Source organism: Rhinoderma darwinii, chromosome 7 (assembly GCF_050947455.1).
Source record: "Rhinoderma darwinii isolate aRhiDar2 chromosome 7, aRhiDar2.hap1, whole genome shotgun sequence".
Lineage (NCBI taxonomy): Eukaryota > Metazoa > Chordata > Amphibia > Anura > Rhinodermatidae > Rhinoderma > Rhinoderma darwinii.
This window is the reverse complement of record NC_134693.1, coordinates 108,803,836-108,825,479: the sequence shown is the minus strand read 5'-3', so window position 1 is coordinate 108,825,479 and position 21,644 is coordinate 108,803,836. Positions and strand designations below refer to the sequence as shown.

The window sequence follows — 21,644 nt, the reverse complement described above, 5'->3', positions numbered from 1 at the left end:
TTCAGGGTCACTGACTGCTGGGCACCCGACATTTAGCTGCCCGATTTCTCAGCCAGCCAGCTAAAACCCACAGTGTAGATTCACTATGGAACGGGTTTTAAGGACCTCGGCCGCCAGCCGTATATATACACTCGGCAGTCGGGAACTGGTTAAAGTGAACGTCTACTCATGAATAACATTATGGTTTGTTTAATCTAACTAGGTTGCAATTAGGTGTTGATTAATTTCTTAAAGGGTAACTAAACTTTCAGAAAATTTCCGACATGTCATAGTCACATTTTAGAAGTTTTGATCGAGGGGGTCCGAGCACGGAGACCCCCACCGATCACTAAAGAAAAGTGTCAGAAGCGCTCGGGTGAGTTCTGAGTTGCTTAGTTTCTGATCGCCTTTTCTCGGAAAGCCGATGTAGCGGTGTACGGACTCAGACTTTCTATTGAGCCCGTACACCATTACATCGGCTTTCCCAGAAAAGATGATCAGAAACCAAGCAGCTCAGCACTCACACAAACGTTTCTGCCGCTTCGTTTTAACGATCTGTGGATGTCTTGGACCCCCACCGATCAAAACTTCTGACATGTCACTATGACATGTCAGAAGTCTGTTGAAAGTTTAATTACCCTTTAATATATCTTTATAGAGGACAGGCTCAGTTTTTCAGATCTAAAGCTCCAAATCCCTGAAATAGATTGAAAAGAGGTTGCCTGCTTTAGAAAATCCCTATAAGTCAGAAGGTTCCATTGACCATAAACTGATCACAAAGTGTCTCCATGCTGGGATCCTACACTGTAATCTGTTGAGAAACCTGTCAAGATGTGTTAAATTTCCCCTTTGATGCATGCTAGAATATTCTAAGCATCGAAAAGTAATAAAAACCTGAAAAGAAAGAACACAAGTGTGAACAAAGCCAAACTGCAGAATATTCTATATTATTGTTCAAAAGTGCTGGATTTATTAGCAAAAAATAACAGCTTTTTTAATACAAAAATAAAATAAAAAATCCAGGCAGAGGTTAATGAAGGTTGGAATAAAGATACCATTCTGACAGAAGAGACACTGCTGAATATTGCTTGTGCTGCCTGCTATGCGTTCATCCGGAAAATTGTAAGAGAACCATTTGTTATATTTACCTTTCAAATTGTTGCCATTTTCCCCAATATCAACAAGGAATTTATGAATATTTGCCGACTGCAAATTGATTTGCTCTGCACTCGCATTCTTGACTCGTGTTCTCTGTGGAGAGCTTATTAACACCTGAAATAGACAAAAAATAATACGATTTGAATATTAGACAAATATATTACCATGTAACGGCATAAACACCATGCCGAGCACACACATTAATGTAAACAGCCATCATTCACATATGTATAGTAACATTTTCCATGCAGAGTGAGAATTACATTTCAGACTAAAATACTTTCCCAGATAAACAAATGCAAATCAAAACATGAAGCAAATGACTAAAAAAAACAAAACGTATCACTTGTGACCACATCAGTCAGGCCAGCTCACACAGACCAAATAACTAGAATGAAATAATACTTATTGATGGTGGTTAGCAGTGCGAACCACAAACGCACCAAAGGGATCATCACTATGTACTATATTTTATACTGAGTCATGGCTTTGATGGTTTATTATGATAGTTTTATAGCCACAGGCTAATCCATTTCTAGTGTAGCCAAAAATCATACAATCAAAGCATATTTTCTTTTCTGTATTTTTATGCTATTACGGCCCTATATTATACTGCAACGACATCCATTCATGTAAATCCCAAGAAAGAGAGTTTGCATTTCTAGTTACTAGTAAGTGCACATGGGGAGTCATGTGGACAGTCCTATCTAAGTGCCCGGGTGCTTTTTCCTTGTATACTAATCAATATAGGCACTGCTACGCTAATCTAGAAGTAACATACAAAAGACTGACAAACGTGAAAGAGGATGTTGAAGTAAGTATGGATGAGTGAGTGTATTCCTGTCTGCAGGTGGGAGACTGTGTGACTAAAGACAGCTCCCAATGACTATACTAGAATATTTTTGTCCGAGTCATTATGGAGAACAAACTGCTTTTCCTACAAGTGAACAATGATCGGGCAAACTTTTATGCATCACAAAATATTGTTGCTGAGATGAGCTGCCAACATGATGCAAATGCATGGGGACGAGCGATCATAGTAACGGTCGTTCATCCCCATAATAAACGATCATTGCTCCGTTTAAAAGGAGCAACAAGCGCAGATCCACAAACTGCATTGTCAATCGGCGCTCATTTTAAAAGTGGTAGACATGGGCGATATCTGCCTGTGTAAAACCACCTAGAATAGTTTGAATGTAGCTTCAATTCTTTCCGTACCTCTCGGTACGTCTTCAGCAATCCAGGAATTTCATAATACACAGTAACAAGTCCAGATTCTCTTGCTAAAGCAGCACCAGACCTTGGATCAATCTGGAGAACTGCACTGGAGGAAGAGCTCCATGTCCCAGTTAACCCTGTTAGCAAAAAAGATGATATGTTAGAAACTATAACTATATCGTTTATACTATGTAAAAAGAGACTCCATTCTAAAATATTATGTGTCTTCTTCCTTTTCTTTTTTTTTTTACTTTGATGAAAAGGTATACAAAAAGATTAACATTCCATTCCATCACTAAAGTTACATTAATTCTTATTTTTTTAGCCAATATAACACACAGTTGTAATGCAATCTCAGGACGATACATTCTAGATTTGTGGACACAATACTCTGTTCACATTTGCAATGGAGGCTACGTTCTGAGCCACCGTCGCAAACGCCGTCAGATTTGAAGAACCCCATTGTAAGTCAAATAGGTCGGTCTGTTGGGCATCAAAACCAGTGATATGACTGATACGGCGCTCCGTCATGGCTTCGGTTATAAATGAAAGCCACAATGCAGATGTATACATTGCCTGACCATGCACACTGGAAAATAACCTAAAAAAAACCCACACAAAAAAACAAAAAGTAGAAAATAAACAATAGCCAAACAATTCGTTCCTTAATCTCCTTTGCTCATTTCATCCGTTTTGGTCACATATTGCAATTAATACTGAGAAATACATAAAGATACCTTCTCTGTGTCTCAGGAGATCAGCCATTTATCCCCTCCTTCTCCTCACAATCCTGTGTTTTGCTGTAAGACAACTGGCTGCAGCAGGAGCCTCCCCCTCCTGCTCGCATTAGGACACAAGGAGCATTAAGCCCTGCCCCCTTTACTAAGCCAGGCTCCCTCAGCAGTTCACCAGTCAAATTGAATAAATCAGAAGGAAATTAACCCATGTGTTATCTGTAGGATTTCTACAAGACTTTTTGTTTCAGGAACATGCAGAACATTCTACATACACACTGACGAACAGGGCAAGCAAGTTTATCTCCAGTTTACCTTTAACGCTCATTTCTAGGTTTAGTGTCCCTGAATTTTTGAATATTATTTCACAGCAATAATCAATTGAGTAGCTTTGTTTATACATTGAATTAATGATCATGCCCTCAGGTTACCATCTGTGTTATAATCCAGAGCTGCATCCAAAATTCTGCAGGCTTCAGAGCTGAAGTCTTCCAGTATTTCTTGCCGACTGTACCCCCAGACAAGTAGTATAAAGTATTTACAAAGTCACTCAACTGTTAAAAATGTCTTGGGAAATCTCCTGTAATGAGACATTACAGGAGATTTCATACAGCATTGTAATTGGCTAACACATCAGACTGTGCAGAGATGAGAGGGGGGCATGTTGTTTTGTACAACGCGAGACCCTAGAACTAGTATGGCCTACCAATGAAAAACTAAAATGATGCAACTTATATAAATATGGAGAGGAGGTTAGGTAGGTAGGTAGGTTCTGTGGGCACTTTTTTTGGACTATGTCTTTATTGCATCTCTGGATCCATCACAGACTGCAACTTAAAATATGTACAAAATAAGTAAAAAGTAAAGCACGTTATTTACAAAAGTTACTCAACTTTTATGTAGATCAGAGGTCAGCAATCTACGGCACTCCAGCTGTTGTAAAACTACAATTCCCAGCATGCCCTGACAGCCTTTAACTAGACTATTAAAGGGTGACAGGTCAAAGCATGCTGGGCGTTGTACTTACACAACAGCCGGAGTGCCAAAGATTGCGGAATCTTGAAGTAGGGCAGGGTGATTAATCAAATTAATTCTATGAATTCGCTCTCAAGGGTTCCCATGATTCTGTTTAACAGAATCGTTCAATCGTTCTTTAGTGCCACTTTGCTGCAGGAGAAAGCCCCACCCCGTCCTGTCTCTACTTCCCCATGGATCTGCTCTTCTGTACTGAACATGATACAGTACGAAACAAAAGTTCCGTGGGGAAGCAGACTCCTAGTATATAACCACACCACCCCGCTGTAGATAGCACCCACCTTGCATATCCCACCCCCACCATCCCCCCTTGCATATCCTACCACCCATCTCTTGTAGATCGCAACCCCCCTCCCTTGTAGATCGCTGTAGCTGCCACTAGGAGCTGAAACCCCGGCCCGAGGAAGGGGGGTTTGCGATCTACAATGGAGGGGGGGTTGTGATCTACAAGGGAGGGGAGATGCGATCTACAAGGGAGGGGGTGGGGTGCTATCTGCTAGAGGGTGTGGCACTATCTACATGGGCACTGTGGCACGATATAGAGGGTGACACTATGTGGGCACTGTCATTGCATATGGGCACTGTCATTACATGTAGGCACTGTGCCACTTATGTGGGCACTGCATGTGGGCACTGTGGCACTATCTACAAGGACATTGCGGCACTATCTACATGGGCAGTGTGCCACTATATGTGGGCACTGCAGCACTATAGGTGGGCACAGTGGCACTATATGTGGGCATGGTGACTATATGTGTGCACGGTGGCACTATGTGGGCACTATCTACATGGATATTGCGGCAGTATCTACATGGGCACTGCGGCACTATATGTGGGCACTGTGTCAATATATGTGGGCACTGTGGGGACATTGCGCCACTTTCTACTTTTTTCTGTTTTTTTGTTTTTTTTTAACGGTCATGATAAACGGACAGACAGACAGGAAATGGATGAGAATTTGGAGACACTGATGCAAAATGGACATGAAAAACTGACAATTGATCCGTTTTTAATGGCCATCATTTTTTACTGTCGTGTGGCTGTAGCCTAAATGACTGACGAAGCCGGTCCTAGGCGAAACGCGCGTCGAGGCGCTCTGTTCCTGTGCCACATCTCATCACGTCCTAATCTTCCACCATGTCTTTAGGTATGCTCTGCCATTTTTATGACTAGGTATTGCTGCTACTGTGTTTATTTCACTTATATAGGTTTCCCTACACATACCTTGATCACTGCTTAATACACATTATGCAGTTTCTGTAGCGCTATTTGGCATTTTTTGTACCCTTGTACTATTATATTAGACTACTTATTTATTTCTTATCTGGTGGTGGTAGATATAGGACTCTAGATTTTGAGATGGGTTAGGTCTGTTTAACCTCTTGGTATATTTATTGATATACCTTTTTGCTGCTGCTCTCCATGTGACCATTTGTATTTTTATTACATTTCATGTGAAACCTTGTATTGTTATTTATTAATAAAGATATATATATTCTTTTACAATATAAGGCTGTTATTTGTGCTATATTATATTTAGGGGTGTTCAGTCCCCTTGCTTTGGTGCTTTTAGGTTGTTTTTTGCCTAAATGACTGATGCCAGGAGTCACGTTCACATGTACCATGATTGGCCTAGGAAATCCGGCGGACACACGGATCGTTTTTTACAGTCGTGTGAATCGGGCCTTAATGTCTTTTACTTAACACCCCGTGGCGGGGCCGGTACTGCACAGGGTCCTGCTCAGACTTCAGACACTATAATGTAATCTCTTCCCAGAGTGCCCGCTCGGCACTATCTGCTTGGCCTTGCTGCAATTTGCACTGCTCTCGTCGGAGAACGGCTGAGGTGGTGACAGGCAGAGGTCGGATATTAGTGCATGCAGTATATAATTGATTATAGATTCTGTTAACCTGTTCCCTGCCGGGACCACAGAAGTTATAATTAATTAGAGAGCCATTTTTCCAATTGTATTTATGATTTTAAAAAAAAGTATTTGCAGAGGTTAAAAGTTGTGAAGTTACGTACAATAATTATAGCAATATATGTTAAAAAGTTATTTATATAGAGAAAATGTATTCAATTATCTCTTGGTATTACTGTTAAATAAACAGGAAAAAAATAAGAAAAATTGAGATTCAAATTGAAAATCGTCCAAAGTTTTGAAAAAAATCTAGATTTTATTTTTTGGAAAAAATCGCCCAGCCCTATCCTGAAGTAAGTGATATTTACACATAAAACTGTGTAATAGTGTTCAAAAGGCACATATACCCTTTAAGGCTGTGTTCACATCAGTGTTGTCTTTCCGTTGAGGGGTTTCGTTGGAGCTTTCCGTCGGGTTAACCCCTCAACGGAAAGGCAAACGGAAACCTTAGCTTCCGTTTGCATCACCATTGATCTCAATGGTGACAGAAACTTTGCTAATGGCTTCCGTTTGTCACCGTGCGAAGGATTTTGTTGTTGTTTTTGACGGAACCAATAGCGCAGTCGATTGCGCTATTGATTCCGTCAAAACCTCAACGGAAAGACAATGCAGATGTGAACAGGCCCTTACTTAAAGGGACTTTTTTTTTAATGTAATGCTTATAATAAAAATATAGTTCCTTACCTTCTTGACTAATTACTGGGCATGCAAAGCATATTACATCACCAACTACAGTTTCTTCCTTTACAGCTGGGTAAATGCTGTGCTTTACAGGGATAGGAACATAATCCGAAATTCCAGGATTCTCAGTGTCCCAAACCCGAAGTATTGTAAAACCAACGTTGACTGTGCTCATGATAAAGCTGTCATTTGTGGCCCCCCTCCCAATCTGTACAAAATCATCCCTGAAACAGAGAACAAATCATAAAAAATATTAACATGTAAAATACACATGCCGGTCATGTATGTGCCAACACTGCCATCATGTGGTTATAGTAAAATATACCACTAATCTCAAAACATTTACATACTGGTGAATGAAATTCTAAGAACGGAAGATATGTAAGAGATGTTAAAGAACTCACTGTCAGTAATTGCATTGAAGAATACTACAGTCAGCCTCTCTCTAATCCAAAATGACAGATAACAGGGAACAGTAGACAGTACAGCAAAAAAAAAAATACAAAATGTAGGTTTAGTGTCCCTTTAAATTTCCATCTAATACTGTACTTCGTGCTTTTCTGCAATTTTTACAATTTGAATTGCCTTATGCAAATGTTTAAAGTCAGAAAAAACTATAAATTTGAGAAACATTTGCTAGAAAGTAAAAAGGCAGGTATCAAAATTTACAGAAAACGAATGGAGAGAAGCAACACTGGGCGTGTTAATGGATCATTTTAAAATAGAATATAATAGAGGATCATATCAAACCTGTTAATTGCGAAGCTGAGAATGGAATTCTGTGCATGGAAGACCTCGCCTGTGTTGTCATGGAAACGGGCTGAGAAACGCAACGTAGCTCCCAGAGGAAACGCAGACAATAAATGACCGCTTGCAGTGTGTATGACTGGGCTGGTCACAATGCGCATATATGAAATTATCGATACCTGTGTGATAAAGACATGGAAGACACAAGGCAGTCTTCTTAAAAAGAAGGCATTTACAAAGCGGACTCCTGTCACAAACACATATACAAGAGGTTTAATCCCAATTTAAGGACAGGAAGTGGACTTATACATTTTACTCCATATTATGCCAGTCCTGTTTTCTCTCATCCACTTTGCTGCTACTGTATTATGCTGTGGATATACTGCAACAAATTCCGTTGCGGAAAATCCGCAGTATTTACGCAACGTGTGAACTGACACTAAAAACTTTTTCATTCTAAATTTTATTTCCATTTAATTGCAGCCTGCCGGGTATTTTGCAATGCGCATCACAATGCTGCATTAAAACCAATGCATGCCTATGGGGCTATTCAAACGGCCGTATTTTTAAATCAGGTCTATGAGGGATCCGTGAAAACGAATCCCGCACGGGTGCAAGTCGGCTGTTTTTCACAACCTTTCGTGTAAATACGGCCTTACCGTTTAAACAGGTTTTTCACATTACCAGTGAAAGAAAAGGATTTAACTGTAGATCCAGTCATCCATAGAGATTTAATTCCATATGTTATAATAATCTGTTTACTGAGCTCAAAAAACGTGCCCTCTTTAGGTCACTTCTAGTTGACAAGTGCAGTATACGGATGGCTTCTCTCGCACTGAACTTGATCAGTAAAATCAAGGCTCTGTACATGTTTGTAAGCAATTTTTTTTTGTTAAAAAAAAATTAATTTTGTGTTATTAAGCAACTTTGAAATTCACTTTTATTAAATTTTTTCCTTAATTTTTAAAATACAGCTTCTATGTATCCTGCATACATACAAGCTGTATCGTTCGACCTCAGACGATTTTGTCAGTTCAGCTGAACCGACAGCTCGGCTGAGAACGGATCCTGCCTGTTTTTGACACACCGGATCTAGTTAATATTGATCACATCTAAATTATGAACTTAGGACCCGCTTTCCGCTGAGCAGTCAGTTCATTTGAACTGACGGATTTGGCTGAGACAGAACGATACAGCTTCTATTTATACAGGTTACATAGAAGCTGTATCTTCAAAATCAAAATATATTTTTAATAAAAGTGTGTACATAGCCTTTAATGGCTAAATATAACAAATCAAAATCTTCATGTTGGATGTACGATTTGAAATTTTAGCCTTCTCCATTTTAACAAATAAAAAAGATGCAAAGATGTCTGCTAAAAGAAATGAAAGAGAACCTATAACCAGGGTAGGTTTACCATGTCTTATCAAAACTGAATTAGTAGAACCAGGCGCTTCGCAGGGCAAACAATGAAGGGGACGTAGTGCTCGGCCGCAGCCCCTTCAATCAGCGGATTAGTGGGGGTGATGGGAGTTTGACCTCAGCCGATCTAATATTGATGGACTAGGACCGGCCAACAGTAGCAAAATCCCAGAAAACCTCCGACACACACCGCACGTTTTCGGAATATTTGACATAAGCATATGATGTGCACAATTTCAGTTTACTTCTTGTGATATATTAGATCATCTGAACTCAACAACAATGTTAACCCGCCAGATCTATCTGCTCCCGAAACAGATCACGTATCCCTTGTCCTACAATACTGGGACAGCAAACATTGAATTTGACACATCTTTAATCCAGACTCCCAATGCCATGAGCTTTTAATGAACCTACAAAGCAGATTCTGCTCCAGCTCTATAGTTGCTAGGTAAATCAATCAAAGCTACAGCCGAGCCATAAATAATGGTCTCAGCATGGGTTTTTAGAGTGAGCCAAGAAACGAATACAATTTCAGCTATAACTTATGTCACTTTTCAGCGGTTATACACAAGCACCGCTCTGCACTTTTTTTTTATTATTAAACTCTGGATTTGTGAAGAAAAAAAAAAAAAGTCATAAAAATAATAAAAGCACGAAAAATGCTCTGACATTACCTTCACTGATACAATAATGGTTTGGTTTATGCCAAAGGGTTCATGAGAATTAATTTCTAGGATAGAAACTCCAGTGAGAGAGCCTGATGTCAGTAGTCCATTATTGTCCACCTGCACCACAACAGGTAGCTTATTTGGCCCATTCAATATCTGGTAATTAACAGAGGCTGCTTGGTCCCTGAAAAAAAAAAAAAAACATAAAAATGATATACAACAATAATATATTGAAGGAATCGACCGACAAGACAAGCTTAGTGAAATCAGCCCTTTTTTTGCACGGCACCATTACAGCCCCCAAAAGGAATTTCCCCAAAGCTTTTTTGGGATTCTTGAACAGCAGATCTTGACAGAAGACAGGCATATCACTGTACAGCTAAAAGGTTTGCAATTCAGGAGACTGGGAAGGTTTCTTAACAACAAATTTGTCGTAATGGCAACCATATTGGTTGTCACCCAGAATTCCCACAACTAGATATCATGTGACAGAAGAGGTGAACTCAAAAGGGCTATATTTAGGCCCCCGTTTATACTGGCATCATGGTTTCTGCTTTTATGGGAACTATGATGAATCAGTTTTGATCCTTTCTTTTGCTCCCATTAACTTATAATGGGTCAATCAGATACCCGTTGTTTTTTTTTACCAGATAGAATAGCGCGACATACAACCTTCAAAGAGCAATGGATGCCTGACTAAAAAGAACACAACGGTGAACATGGCCTAAAGTGTTCCTTGGGACCAGCTCTTCGCCCACTGGTTACAGGTATTTTTAGCGAACAAAAGACTGCAGATCAGTTTACTAACAGTTTTTAGAAGTTATTCAGACAAGTGAATTGTATCTCTGTATTGTCTGCGTATTTGAAAAATGCAGATTCAAATAAAGGATGAATACAGCAGTGGCAGATTTGCTTTAGGGAGTATTTCCATAGGTCTTGCATATGCAGAATATCATATCGGGTGGGTTATTAGGAGTGTTTGTTCCCACACAAGTCAAGGGAGTTTTGAAAAAAAAATTGCGTGATGAATATTTACATCTGTTTGTATTCCGTATAGGAACAGTATTGTGCATTCCAGGGGGCGAAGTGACAGATTACAGAGCGACAGCAGGAAGTTGGCCCAAAGCGAGGCCTCTATAAAATATCAACAGTATATGGAGCAAATCCGTAGATTAATAGACTCTCATAATACATTTCTGCAAATATGGATCCTATGGTTGGAGTTTGCTCTACCCTTTCATTCTTCGAACACACTCATCTCTCTCATTTTACCTTCAACCATTGTCTTCCACAACTGTACTTAATTTTTGTTCAGTAATACTGAACAGCCACAATTAAACAAGATTACCTATGGCCTTTTGGTCATCCCTGTTCAACCCATTAACAACCAAGCACTGCATATGTACACCCTGGGGGGGGGGGGGGGGTAAGGAGCTGGCTCACGGGCTGAGAGCACCATATGCTGTGGGTGTCAGCTGTATATTACACCTGACACCTTCTTCCAAAGGTCAATAGCGGCCGTGGCATTCAAGCCGTTCGAGCGTAAGAGGGGAATGAAAACACCACAATACATAAGTTTTGCAGTTTATTGTGCATGTAATCGAACAAACCCATGTATGAGTCCCCTAGTGAAACAAAAACAAAAAAGTCAAAATTCATTTACTTGAATGGGACAGTGCTGACTGCAATACCTTGCACAGCCGCTACGAATGTAACGGCGTGTGTAAGTATGCACAAAAATGAAAACAATTAAGAGCCTGCAGCGCTCATACGAGCGCCGCAGCCCCATCAAACAGCTGATCACCGGGGGTGCAGAGTCAGACCCCCACCAAACTAATATTGATAGCCTATCCTCAAGGTAGGTCATAAATTTTAAAATCCCGGATTACCCGGATTAAAGTGACACAAAGACCAACTCCTAGCCACATTTCCTGCTGAAATTAGCCATCAGTGGCAGGAGAAGCAGCATCAGCCAAGGCAACCGTACAACGACCAAAGCTGCTATTGCACAGAAGGTTGCAAATTTAGTCGGGAGATGTGTCCAGGAGTTGTTGAAACTGTCACTTTAAAGAGGCTCTGTCACCAGATTATCAAATCCCTATCTCCTATTGAATGTGATGGGCGCTGCAATGTAGATAACAGCAAAGTTTTTTTTGTTTTTTTTTTTAAACGATCATCTTTGCCCAAGTTATGAGAAATTTTATATTCATGCAAATGAGCTTTTCAATGGACAACTGGGCGTGTTTTCTCGTTTTACCAACTGGGTGTGTATTGTGTTTTTACCAACTGGGCGTTGTGAATAGAAGTGTATGACGCTGACAAATCAGCATCATACACTTCTCATCGTTCCCACCCAGCTTCTTTCACTGCAGACATACAGCATGACGTCACCCACAGGTCCTTCAACCTTGGCGTCGGACAGAGAAGATACATGGGCTCCAGCCGTCCGAGAAGGTAATATGCTCGTCTCTAGGGAGTTTACTATGCTTACCTGCACATGGTGATGCTGCTGCAGATTCAACTGTACCCTGACGCCTGGAGCCGATGTGTCTTCTCTCGTCCGACGCCAAGGTTGAAGGACCTGTGGGTGACCTCATCGTTCCCACCCAGCTTCTTTCACAGCAGACACACAGCGTGACGTCACCCACAGGTCCTTCAACATTGGCGTCGGAAGAGAGAAGACACATTGGCTCCAGGCGTCAGAGAGTACAGTTGAATCTGCAGCAGCATCACCGTGTGCAGGTAAGCATAGTAAACTCCCTAAAGACGAGCATATTACGCTCTCGGACGACTGGAGCCGATGTATCTTTTCTGTCCGACGCCAAGGTTGAAGGACCTGTGGGTGACGTCACGCTGTGTGTCTTTAGTGAAAGAAGCTGGGTGGGAACGATGAGAAGTGTATGACGCCGATTTGTCAGCGTCATACACTTCTATTCACAACGCCCAGTTGGTAAAAACACAATACACGCCCAGTTGGTAAAACGAGAAAACACGCCCTGTTGTCCATTGAAAAGCTCATTTGCATGAATATAAAATTGCTCATAACTTGGGCAAAAATGATCGCTTTTAAAAAAAAAAAATACTTTGCTGTTATCTACATTGCAGCGCCGATCATATTCTATAGGAGATAGGGATTTTATAATCTGGTGACAGAGCCTCTTTAAGTCTCCTGTGTTATTCACCCCACTCTTTACCTTTTCAATAAAAATTAAATGTAAATAAATAAAAAATAATAATTACAGAGAGCCTAATTTTTATGTGTTTTAAATTGTCTCTTTTTTTTGTAACAGAATTTTAAATAAGTGTCTGTCATTGGCAAATGCGTTACACTATACGTACACAAGACAATTGAATTACCTGTTTGTTTGTAGCCTCAAGTTGGAATTTGGAGACATAAGTATCTGCTCAGCTTCTATGTTTGGGTTTATTAATTGTAATCGTTCAATAACCTAGAACAGGAATTTACTGTTAGATGTGTTATAGTAAAATTCTGATATGAACAGAAAATGAACAGGAACAACAACGTACAATAATAACCTAACCGAATAATAATTAAAAGTTACATAAACCCGACTACTGCTGTATATATGGAAAATAAAGTCTGATGTAGTCTTTTCACAATGCATTATAATCGGTAATGGAGGATGACATAAAATGAGAAATGTGTTTTTGGATAAATTTACCTGAATTTGAATCTCATCGGACAATTCCCGGCTCTGGCCAAAGAACTGATTTGCTGAAGAATTGGTTACTCGTACTGTTACTCTGAGCCCAGTCTTTCCTTTCATTTTGGCATAAACATTCATAGCAAAATTGTATTGTTCTAGGAGATTAAAAGATGCCTGACAAAAGAAAGTCAGAGCAGAACAATTTAGTAATTTAACATACTACAGGCCTGGAGTATAGATAACAATACAATGATTTGGAGGTCAGAGGGTTAACTTTTTGGTTACTCGAACCTTCATATCATATTCTTTGAAGCATAATTACGATAAGCATTCCGTCCACAAGTCAATGGCTCTAATACAAGACAACCTCTTAACATCAATTTTTAAGATAAAAATAGAAATGTTAAATATAAGTAATTCCAAATTTTTATTAAAATATATATATATCTCAAACTACAAGGCCAATTACTAAACAACATATACACATTACCTCAACACTGCTTAGAATTTTTTGGGCTAGTTTGCTAGTGACCTGCTAAATCGCACATGTCAAACACAAAACTCGCAGGCAGAATCCGGCCCGCCACCTCATTTTATGCGGCCTGCGAGGTCCTCTGCAGATAAAAACCTTTATTGGGTTTTTACATGCAGCGCCACAACACAAAAAAATAGTCAGTAAAAACAGGTGTTTTTTTTCTGCCGTCCGTAGCCTCCAGCAGAAAAAACGAACCGTCCGGGATTTAGATGAATTCTCCCGAAACATTGCACTGCGCATGCGCCGAAAAGGAAATGCGCAGTGCAAAAAAAAAAGAGTAGGCAGCCGCGGGCATATTTTCAATCTGAAAATATGCAGGCCGCGGCCAAGTGAGTAAGTCTGAGTGAGGTCGGTGCCAGGAGTGGACCACTTCAGACACCTGACCTGAGTCGCCTGACCTCACATCACCTGACTCAGGTCAGGTGACTGGACTGGTTCATTCTCGGGCCAGCACCGGTCTCACGCTAAATGTGAGTCACATCAGGAAGAGTGGAGAGCGCTATCCGCTCTGGGGCCTATGTGGCCTGGGCCCGAAGTGTGGGACTATCTACAAGTGGTGGACTGAGTGGCACTCTCTACAAGGAGGGGCTGTGGGGCACTATCTACAAGACGGGGGTGTGGCGCTATCTACATGGGGCTGTGTGTATTGGGCCATCTACAGTGGGCTGTGTGTGTGGTGCTATCTACAGGGGGCTCAACTGGGGCCTTATTACTGTGTGGGGGCACAGTTACTGAGCGGGCCTTATGGTTGTCTTCAAACGGCTGATTGTAATTGTAAGACTATATAAATGTAACTACTCCTTAACAGTTAAGCGAGCTGTAACATTTATACAGTCTTACAATTACAATCAGCCCTTTGAAGGCAACCATAAGGCTGACGTGGCCCTCGGTGAAAATGAGTTTGGCACCCCTGTGCTAAATGTATAATAAATCAATAATAATCAAGTAAAAAATATTCAGGATAGCAGAATCAAAACGTTTGCAAACCCTATTGCCTAGGGTAGGTCATGGCCAATTACACAGTATTTCACTCTAACTTATACTTATTCGTAGCAAAAGGATGTCCTCACCTCATCATGTCTGCTCTTCACCTCTATAAAATCTCGTTTTATCACAGACCAGTGGAAAGTGAGACCAGGAACAGAATTACCAAATGAGAATGGTGTTTGGCTACTGGAGATTCCCATTAAATAAACCGGCATCTGTTGGAAAGAACACATTATTTGTATATAAAAGTTCTAAGACATGGTTGTAGGATTTTAACCCCTTAACGATCACCAATACGCCTTTTAACGGCGGCCGTTAAAGGGTACTTATGCCAGAGCGCCGCCTTTTCACGGCGCTCTGACATAAGCCCGGCACGGGTGTCCTGTGCCGGCTAAAGCGGGTGTCCGGCGGTCTGAAGACAGCCGGACACCTGCACAAACGGGTGGGATCGATTTCAACATCAATCTCACCTGTTTAACCCCTTAGATGCAGCGCTCAATAGCGAGCGCCGCATCCAAGTGCTTTTCGAGGGAGGGTGCTCCCTCTCTCACCCCATCAGCACCCTGCAATTGCAATCGCAGGGTGCCAATGGCTTCTATGGAAGCTGGGGTCCTATCAAAGGCCCCCAGGTCTGCCTGTAGTGGATGCCTGCTAGGCCATGCCTCAGGCGTGACCTAGCAGGTGCTTGTCAGTTTTACACCGACACGCAATAATATACTACAATACAGAAGTATTGCAGTGTATTATAAAAGCGATCAGAAGATCGCATAGTGAAGTCCCCTAATGGGACTAAAAATAAAGTTTAATAAAGTTAATAATAAATAAATAAAAATCCCAAATTAAAAAAAAATGAAAAACCCACTTTAATATGGAACAAAAAATATATATTTTTAAAACATTATACATATTTGGTATTACCGCATCCGTAACGACCCCACCTATAAAGCGTTTACGTTATTTAACCCGCACGGTGAACACCTTGCGTACTCAGGCATCAGAAATGTGGAAGAGCAGAGGTATCAAAAGAAAAGTAGCCCCCCACTCAAGTGGACTTGAGCGGGGACCGCACTTCATGCAGAACTAGTTCAACTTGGACGGGCTTGGATGGCTGACGGCAGGGGCGCCAGGTGGGACGTGGTTTGAAGGAAGGCTTTTTTATTTCGTTCTTGTGGGACTTGCATCCTGAAAGAAGGGTACAATATTTAGATGCCCCGAAAGAACCAAAAACTCTTCCTGTCAGGACCAGAATGGCGAGACCTGCTTTGGGACAGATGAAAGCTCTTACTGCCCGTAGCCTCAGAGATGATCTCGTCCAGGCAAATGGCGAAAAGATGAGAGCTGTTAAGGATTTCTTAGAAGCCTGCTGAATGTTTGTGCAACAAATCAACTGGGAATAGACACAGGTCCCAGTGCTTTTGCTTTGAAAAGTGGCTATTGGGAAAATAGTCAGAGTAGCGAGAATTTTGTTTTTGTTTTTAAAGCACCTAAAGAAAGTTACCTCGTGTGGAGAGAGATTCAGTATCCTGGACTTAGTCTGAATGCGGATGTGTGAAACCCATTATATCAGCCATAGAGGAAAGTTTGCACGTCTGTTCTGCATCCAGATCGGAGTCCGAGGCCTCACTGTCTTCGTCCCTGGAGAAGATGTCAGAGCGTACTCCAGTGGGGTGGGGATGGGGTACACCATAGTAGGTCCGCATGTAGCGGGGGGAGCCCCCCAGTGAGAAGAACCATGAGGAGTTTGGTTCGGCAACCAGCATAACATGCCGCGCATGGACTGAGAAACATTTGTACGGTCTGATGCCACGAATGAAAGAAATCGTGCCCATCTAAGATTCAGGACCCGAAGGGGGCTGAGCGGTGGGGTTCACTATCAGGCTGTCTCGGTTCCAAACAGTTAGTGAATAGGGGCTCCCACTGGCTGCACTAAAATGACAGGGAACAGGCAAAAAAGGTAGCCACAGCCATTCTGTCTGGGGTCTTTACCTATAGGTTCTGACGTGGTAGGAACACACCATAACACCCCTGTGTGCAAAGGGTAATGTGGAAATGGCAATCTACAACATAATGAAATTAAAGGCTGTAGCAGTAAGAGTGAATATGGAGTGAAGACCTGGAGAGAATAACTGCCAGGGACAGTCTATCTGGAGCTGAACACTGGAGCAGGATCCTCAGGAGCAGAGCAATTCTTACAGGTGACTGTGCTGTGGCTGGAGAAGCGGAGGAAACAGAGCGTTTCCCTTTGATTGGCTATTAGGAAAAATAAATGTGCCCCTACTACAGCCACACAAGAGGAGCCAAAATTATGGCAGCACTGAGGAGGGAAGGAAGAAGGAGACACCGTGTGTCCATCGGAGATAGAGGGCTGAAGAAAGGAGAATCAACTGCAATCTGGGAGTCGTGCAAACACCAAATAGTGTGTAAGGGTTTTCCAAGAAAAATAATAAAAGATAGGTGTAATGATGGGGGTAGGGAAACAGACAAGTGAGCCCTAATCTACACGCCACTCAGTCCCTGCCTACTTGCAACGACCCGCCCTAGGCGACGGGGTACAACTGGGCGACGGTCCCTACGCTCAATAAGTGCACGACAGACAAACAGACAAGGGTACAAAGAAGCTAAGGGAGATGGGGCAGTTTCCCACGGCAACACCGTGAGCAACAAGAGTGGTGAACGAGCCGAGTCAAACCAGGAGTGTACGAGGTACCAAACGCAGAGCAGGAGAGTAGTGAACAAGCCGAGTCAAACCAGTAGTGTACGAGGTACCAAACGCAGAGCAGGAGAGTAGTCAGTAAGCCAGGGTCAATATGAAGCAGGGTCAAATAGTTCAGAAGCTGCAGCAGGGCCAGGAAACCAAACGAGAAGAATCACAAGAAAGGAGGAACAGGAAAGGCAGGTATAAATAGACAGAGGGCGGGAGCTAGCTCCGTCTGGCCAGGCTGTGATAGGCTCTCCCACTCCTAAGCCTGCCATCCTGAGTGGTGGAAGATGGAGTCAGTCTCACAGACATAGAATCAGGTGCAGACTGATTACCTATGTGCGTTGACACAGAAGCTGTGTCTGGCAGATCCTTTACAATAGGGCTCTCCTAATTAAGCCAGTTTCCCCTGCAGGTTAGAAAGGGAAGAGGGGCGAGGGAGTTGGGAGTATACTTATATGATTGGTAATCTGTCATGTTCAGCTCTCGGGCATCCAGCAGGGCACCCCTTAGGGAGGGAGGTGATGCTGGAAGTCGCTTCCTGGAACTGTGGACGGAGTAGATGGAATTGACTAGCAGGTAGGTCTGCCTCCTACAGATCCCTAAGATAAAACTAGCTAAGGGACTGCAGAAGGAGTTTAGCCTAGTAGGAGGAGCTAACAATTGCACTTAGCATCTGCCTTCTAGTGGCAGCAGCTATACTATGCCCTAATGCACACGACCATGTGTACCGCCCAAGTCCCATCAGTGATCCGTGGAAAGATAAGACATGTTCTTTCCACTGATTGGAGAGTCGGGTCTGTTTTCACGGACCCCATTCACCCACTAAAGTGAATGGGTCCGTGAAAACTAATGGGTGCCACTCTGATACTGTGAAAAATGGCCCGAGTGGATCTCTGTCGTGTGAAACTGGGCTATCAGGTTATCATCTGTGTCTCCCAATGACACGGATGAGAAGAGAGTCCTTTTGGTATACGTTTGGGCTTGTTTTGTCTGGATACCATTTTTAACTGTACTGAAAAGCGTAGTCACCAGGTATACCGCAAAAACCTTAATGAGATTTTCCCATGTTCGTGCAGTGAGGAACAACGGGGGTTTGGATGTCTGTTCTAGAGATCGATGGGGGTCCCAATGGTGGGGTTCCAGTGATCATACATTTATCACTTATCCTATGGATAGGTGATAAATGTTAATTGTGGGGAAACCCCTTTAAAAGGTATAGTTTGTTTCGTTTTTATTTTTAATAGTAGTATCCAACTATATAGGCAAGAGATACATTTAAAGAACCAGGCAAGTACATTTATTCAATGTTCTACTAGATGCGGTTTTCTATTATTCATATATGCCGATCGTGCTCCCTGTGCTGGTCCAGCATCATCACTACTCACCTGTGTTCCACTTTTCATTCTGGTGACTGGGGCGTGAATCCGAACACCTTTCAGCTGAATTACCTCAACTTCTACTTCATCCTGAAAAGAGAAGAGACGAATACAAGCTCGTAAATCCCAATAAAAATCCCTTCAGCATCATAAAATTCGTAGTAAATGTCATGTACAAGATACCTATAGTCATTGTATTCGCTTTATCTGCGTTATTAACTGACCGTTAATTCTTTAAAACATAAATCAACTGCCTAGAAGGAAAATACCTCAGAAACTATTGACACTTTTCCAGATTCAACGTCAACAGCTTGAATGACGCCGGTCACTGTAACATTTCCAACTTTTACCCCTTTCACCAATCCATTACTGCTTACAGAGGCAACATTCTCATCTGTGATTAAGAAGTTAATGCTGGGCTGAGGTTGTGGACCTCCTTCTGACGTTATCTAGATAACAAAAGATAAATCAATTGAATACATACACAGATTTCAATAATCCTTGAGATGTCACACATCATCTATATAAACATTACCATCATCCCAAAATATTCACCTGCATTGTAGCACCAATAAGGAGTATAATTCTTCTAGGCAAAAGTCGGAATGGAGGGAATACCTGTGATATTGCAAAGGTACAAAATGTGAACTTTTTATTTAAAAAAATACATGTCACACAAATAATATTGACCCACTACGGTTCAAAGTATTTGTAAATATATGTATGGATACAATGTAAGGCAATTTATACACATTTTTTCCTGTTTCACTAGTCCAAATTGAATCCATTCACCTATTATTATTAATTTACCAAAAATGATTTAATACCTGACAAACCAGTTTACCCAATTTATCATAATGGCCAGCTAATCACAAACAGATTAATGAAATAGTAAAATAAATCACTTATCTCCAAGCTCGAAATAAAATTATAACATTTAAAATAATTGTACATTAAGAACTTTTTTGTACACTTTATTTAGTATCTATAAAAGGAAAGGAGAGCAGCAAAGATTTTTTTTTTAAAGTGCATCGCTTCTATCTAATGGACTATCTTATACAGTGGCGGATTATCATTAGGGCGTTTCGGGCGGTCGCCCGGGGCCCAAGGCTGCCAGGGGGCCCAAGGCTCCCAGGGGGCCTATGACCGCCCGAACCCCCTCATGCCCAGTGGCGTCGCTAGCACCGGAGGGAGCCCCGGTGCCAGGACCGCACCTGTCAGGCGAGGGGAGCTTTGCTTCTACTTAGCAGCCGTGGTCTGTGCTGCTATAGAAGCTCCCCCTCCAGCCCCCCTTCCCTGCTCTAAACATCTCTCCTCTGCTGCTAGCTGTCGGGACATGGGGGAGGGGAGACTGTCGGCGGGCTCTGTGCTGTGAGCAGGAGAAGAGCTGCAGTGAAGACATAAAAGGTAAGTGCATGTGTGTTTAATGTCCATATTCATGTATGTTTAATGTCCATATTCATGTATGTTTAATGTCCATATTCATGTGTTTAAAAGGTGTACTTTGTGTATAATGTGCATACTCGTGTATAATGTGCCTACTTTGTGTATAATGTGCATACTCGTGTATAATGTGCCTACTTTGTGTATAATGTGCATACTCGTGTGTACTTTGTGTACTATGCATACTTTGTGTATAATGTGCCTACTTTGTGTACTTTGTGCATAATGTGTGTACTTTGTGTACTGTGCGTACTTTGTGCATAATGTGCGTACTTTGTACTGTGCGTACTTTGTGCATAATGTGTGTACTGTGCGTACTTTGTGCATAATGTGCCTACTTTGTGTACTTTGTGCATAATGTGCGTACTGTGCGTACTTTGTGCATAATGTGCGTACTTTGTGCGTACTTTGTGCATAATGTGCATACTTTGTGCATAATGTGCGTACTTTGTGCATAATGTGGTACTTTGTGTACTGTGCATACTTTGTGCATAATGTGCGTACTTTGTGCATAATGTGCGTACTTTGTGCATAATGTGCGTACTTTGTGCATAATGTGCCTACTTTGTGCATAATGTGCCTACTTTGTGCATAATGTGCGTACTTTGTGCATAATGTCCTTACTTTGTGCATAATGTGCGTACTTTGTGCATAATGTGCGTACTTTGTGCATAATGTGCCTACTTTGTGTACTTTGTGCATAATGTGCGTACTTTGCGCATAATGTGGTACTTTGTGTACTGTGCGTACTTTGCAGTTCCAAAAATATAGCTATAAACATATATTTTTATGTGCCAATCCACACTGAATCCTGGCATTAGTTCAGTGATTCCCAACCTTATTGCCTCCAGCCGCTGCAGATTCGGATAAACGTCCTGGCACGGCTGGAGGCAATGTCTGTTGACTCGTCCATCGTTCCGGTGAAGGACCTGTGGGAGGAAGTCCCGTCACAGCGTGATCTCGCGAGATCACGCTGTGCAGTGAAACAAGCTGTGTATGATGCCGATTGGTCAGCGTCATACACTTCTCTTTACTACGCCCGCTTGGTAAAAAGTTAAAAAATGCCCAGTTGGTCATTAAGAACTAATTAGAATAAATATAAAATTGTTCATAACTTTCTCAAAAATGATCGTTTTTCAAAATAAAAACCACTGCTGTTCTCTACATTACATTACCTTCATAAGCACAGCGAGATAAAAAATTGAAAGTTATTTTATTTTCCTTTCTCCCCACCCCCCAATCTATTTATCCTGCTTGGCCAGTTACGTCAATATCTTGATGATGTATAATTTGTGTCTACTAGAAATCTAACTGATCCTCTGGACTACTGATTGTAATACATTGTTCCCCCTCCCTTTTTTCCTTC

At 41.7% G+C, this 21,644-nt stretch overlaps 1 protein-coding gene across 1 annotated transcript in view; it reads right to left on the bottom strand.

The window, feature by feature from the left end:
• Window positions 1-21,644, bottom strand: part of NUP210 (nucleoporin 210) — a 149,679-nt gene that overhangs the window by 34,145 nt on the left and 93,890 nt on the right. Inside the window, exons 24-34 of the mRNA XM_075833805.1 lie at window positions 19,391-19,453; window positions 19,105-19,284; window positions 18,845-18,925; window positions 14,842-14,973; window positions 13,252-13,410; window positions 12,926-13,017; window positions 9,575-9,752; window positions 7,478-7,653; window positions 6,731-6,951; window positions 2,356-2,492; window positions 1,128-1,251 (exon numbers count right to left, since the gene is read on the bottom strand). Coding sequence (XP_075689920.1) covers window positions 1,128-1,251; window positions 2,356-2,492; window positions 6,731-6,951; window positions 7,478-7,653; window positions 9,575-9,752; window positions 12,926-13,017; window positions 13,252-13,410; window positions 14,842-14,973; window positions 18,845-18,925; window positions 19,105-19,284; window positions 19,391-19,453 — 1,543 coding nt within the window. The remainder of the gene's footprint in view (window positions 1-1,127; window positions 1,252-2,355; window positions 2,493-6,730; window positions 6,952-7,477; window positions 7,654-9,574; window positions 9,753-12,925; window positions 13,018-13,251; window positions 13,411-14,841; window positions 14,974-18,844; window positions 18,926-19,104; window positions 19,285-19,390; window positions 19,454-21,644) is intronic.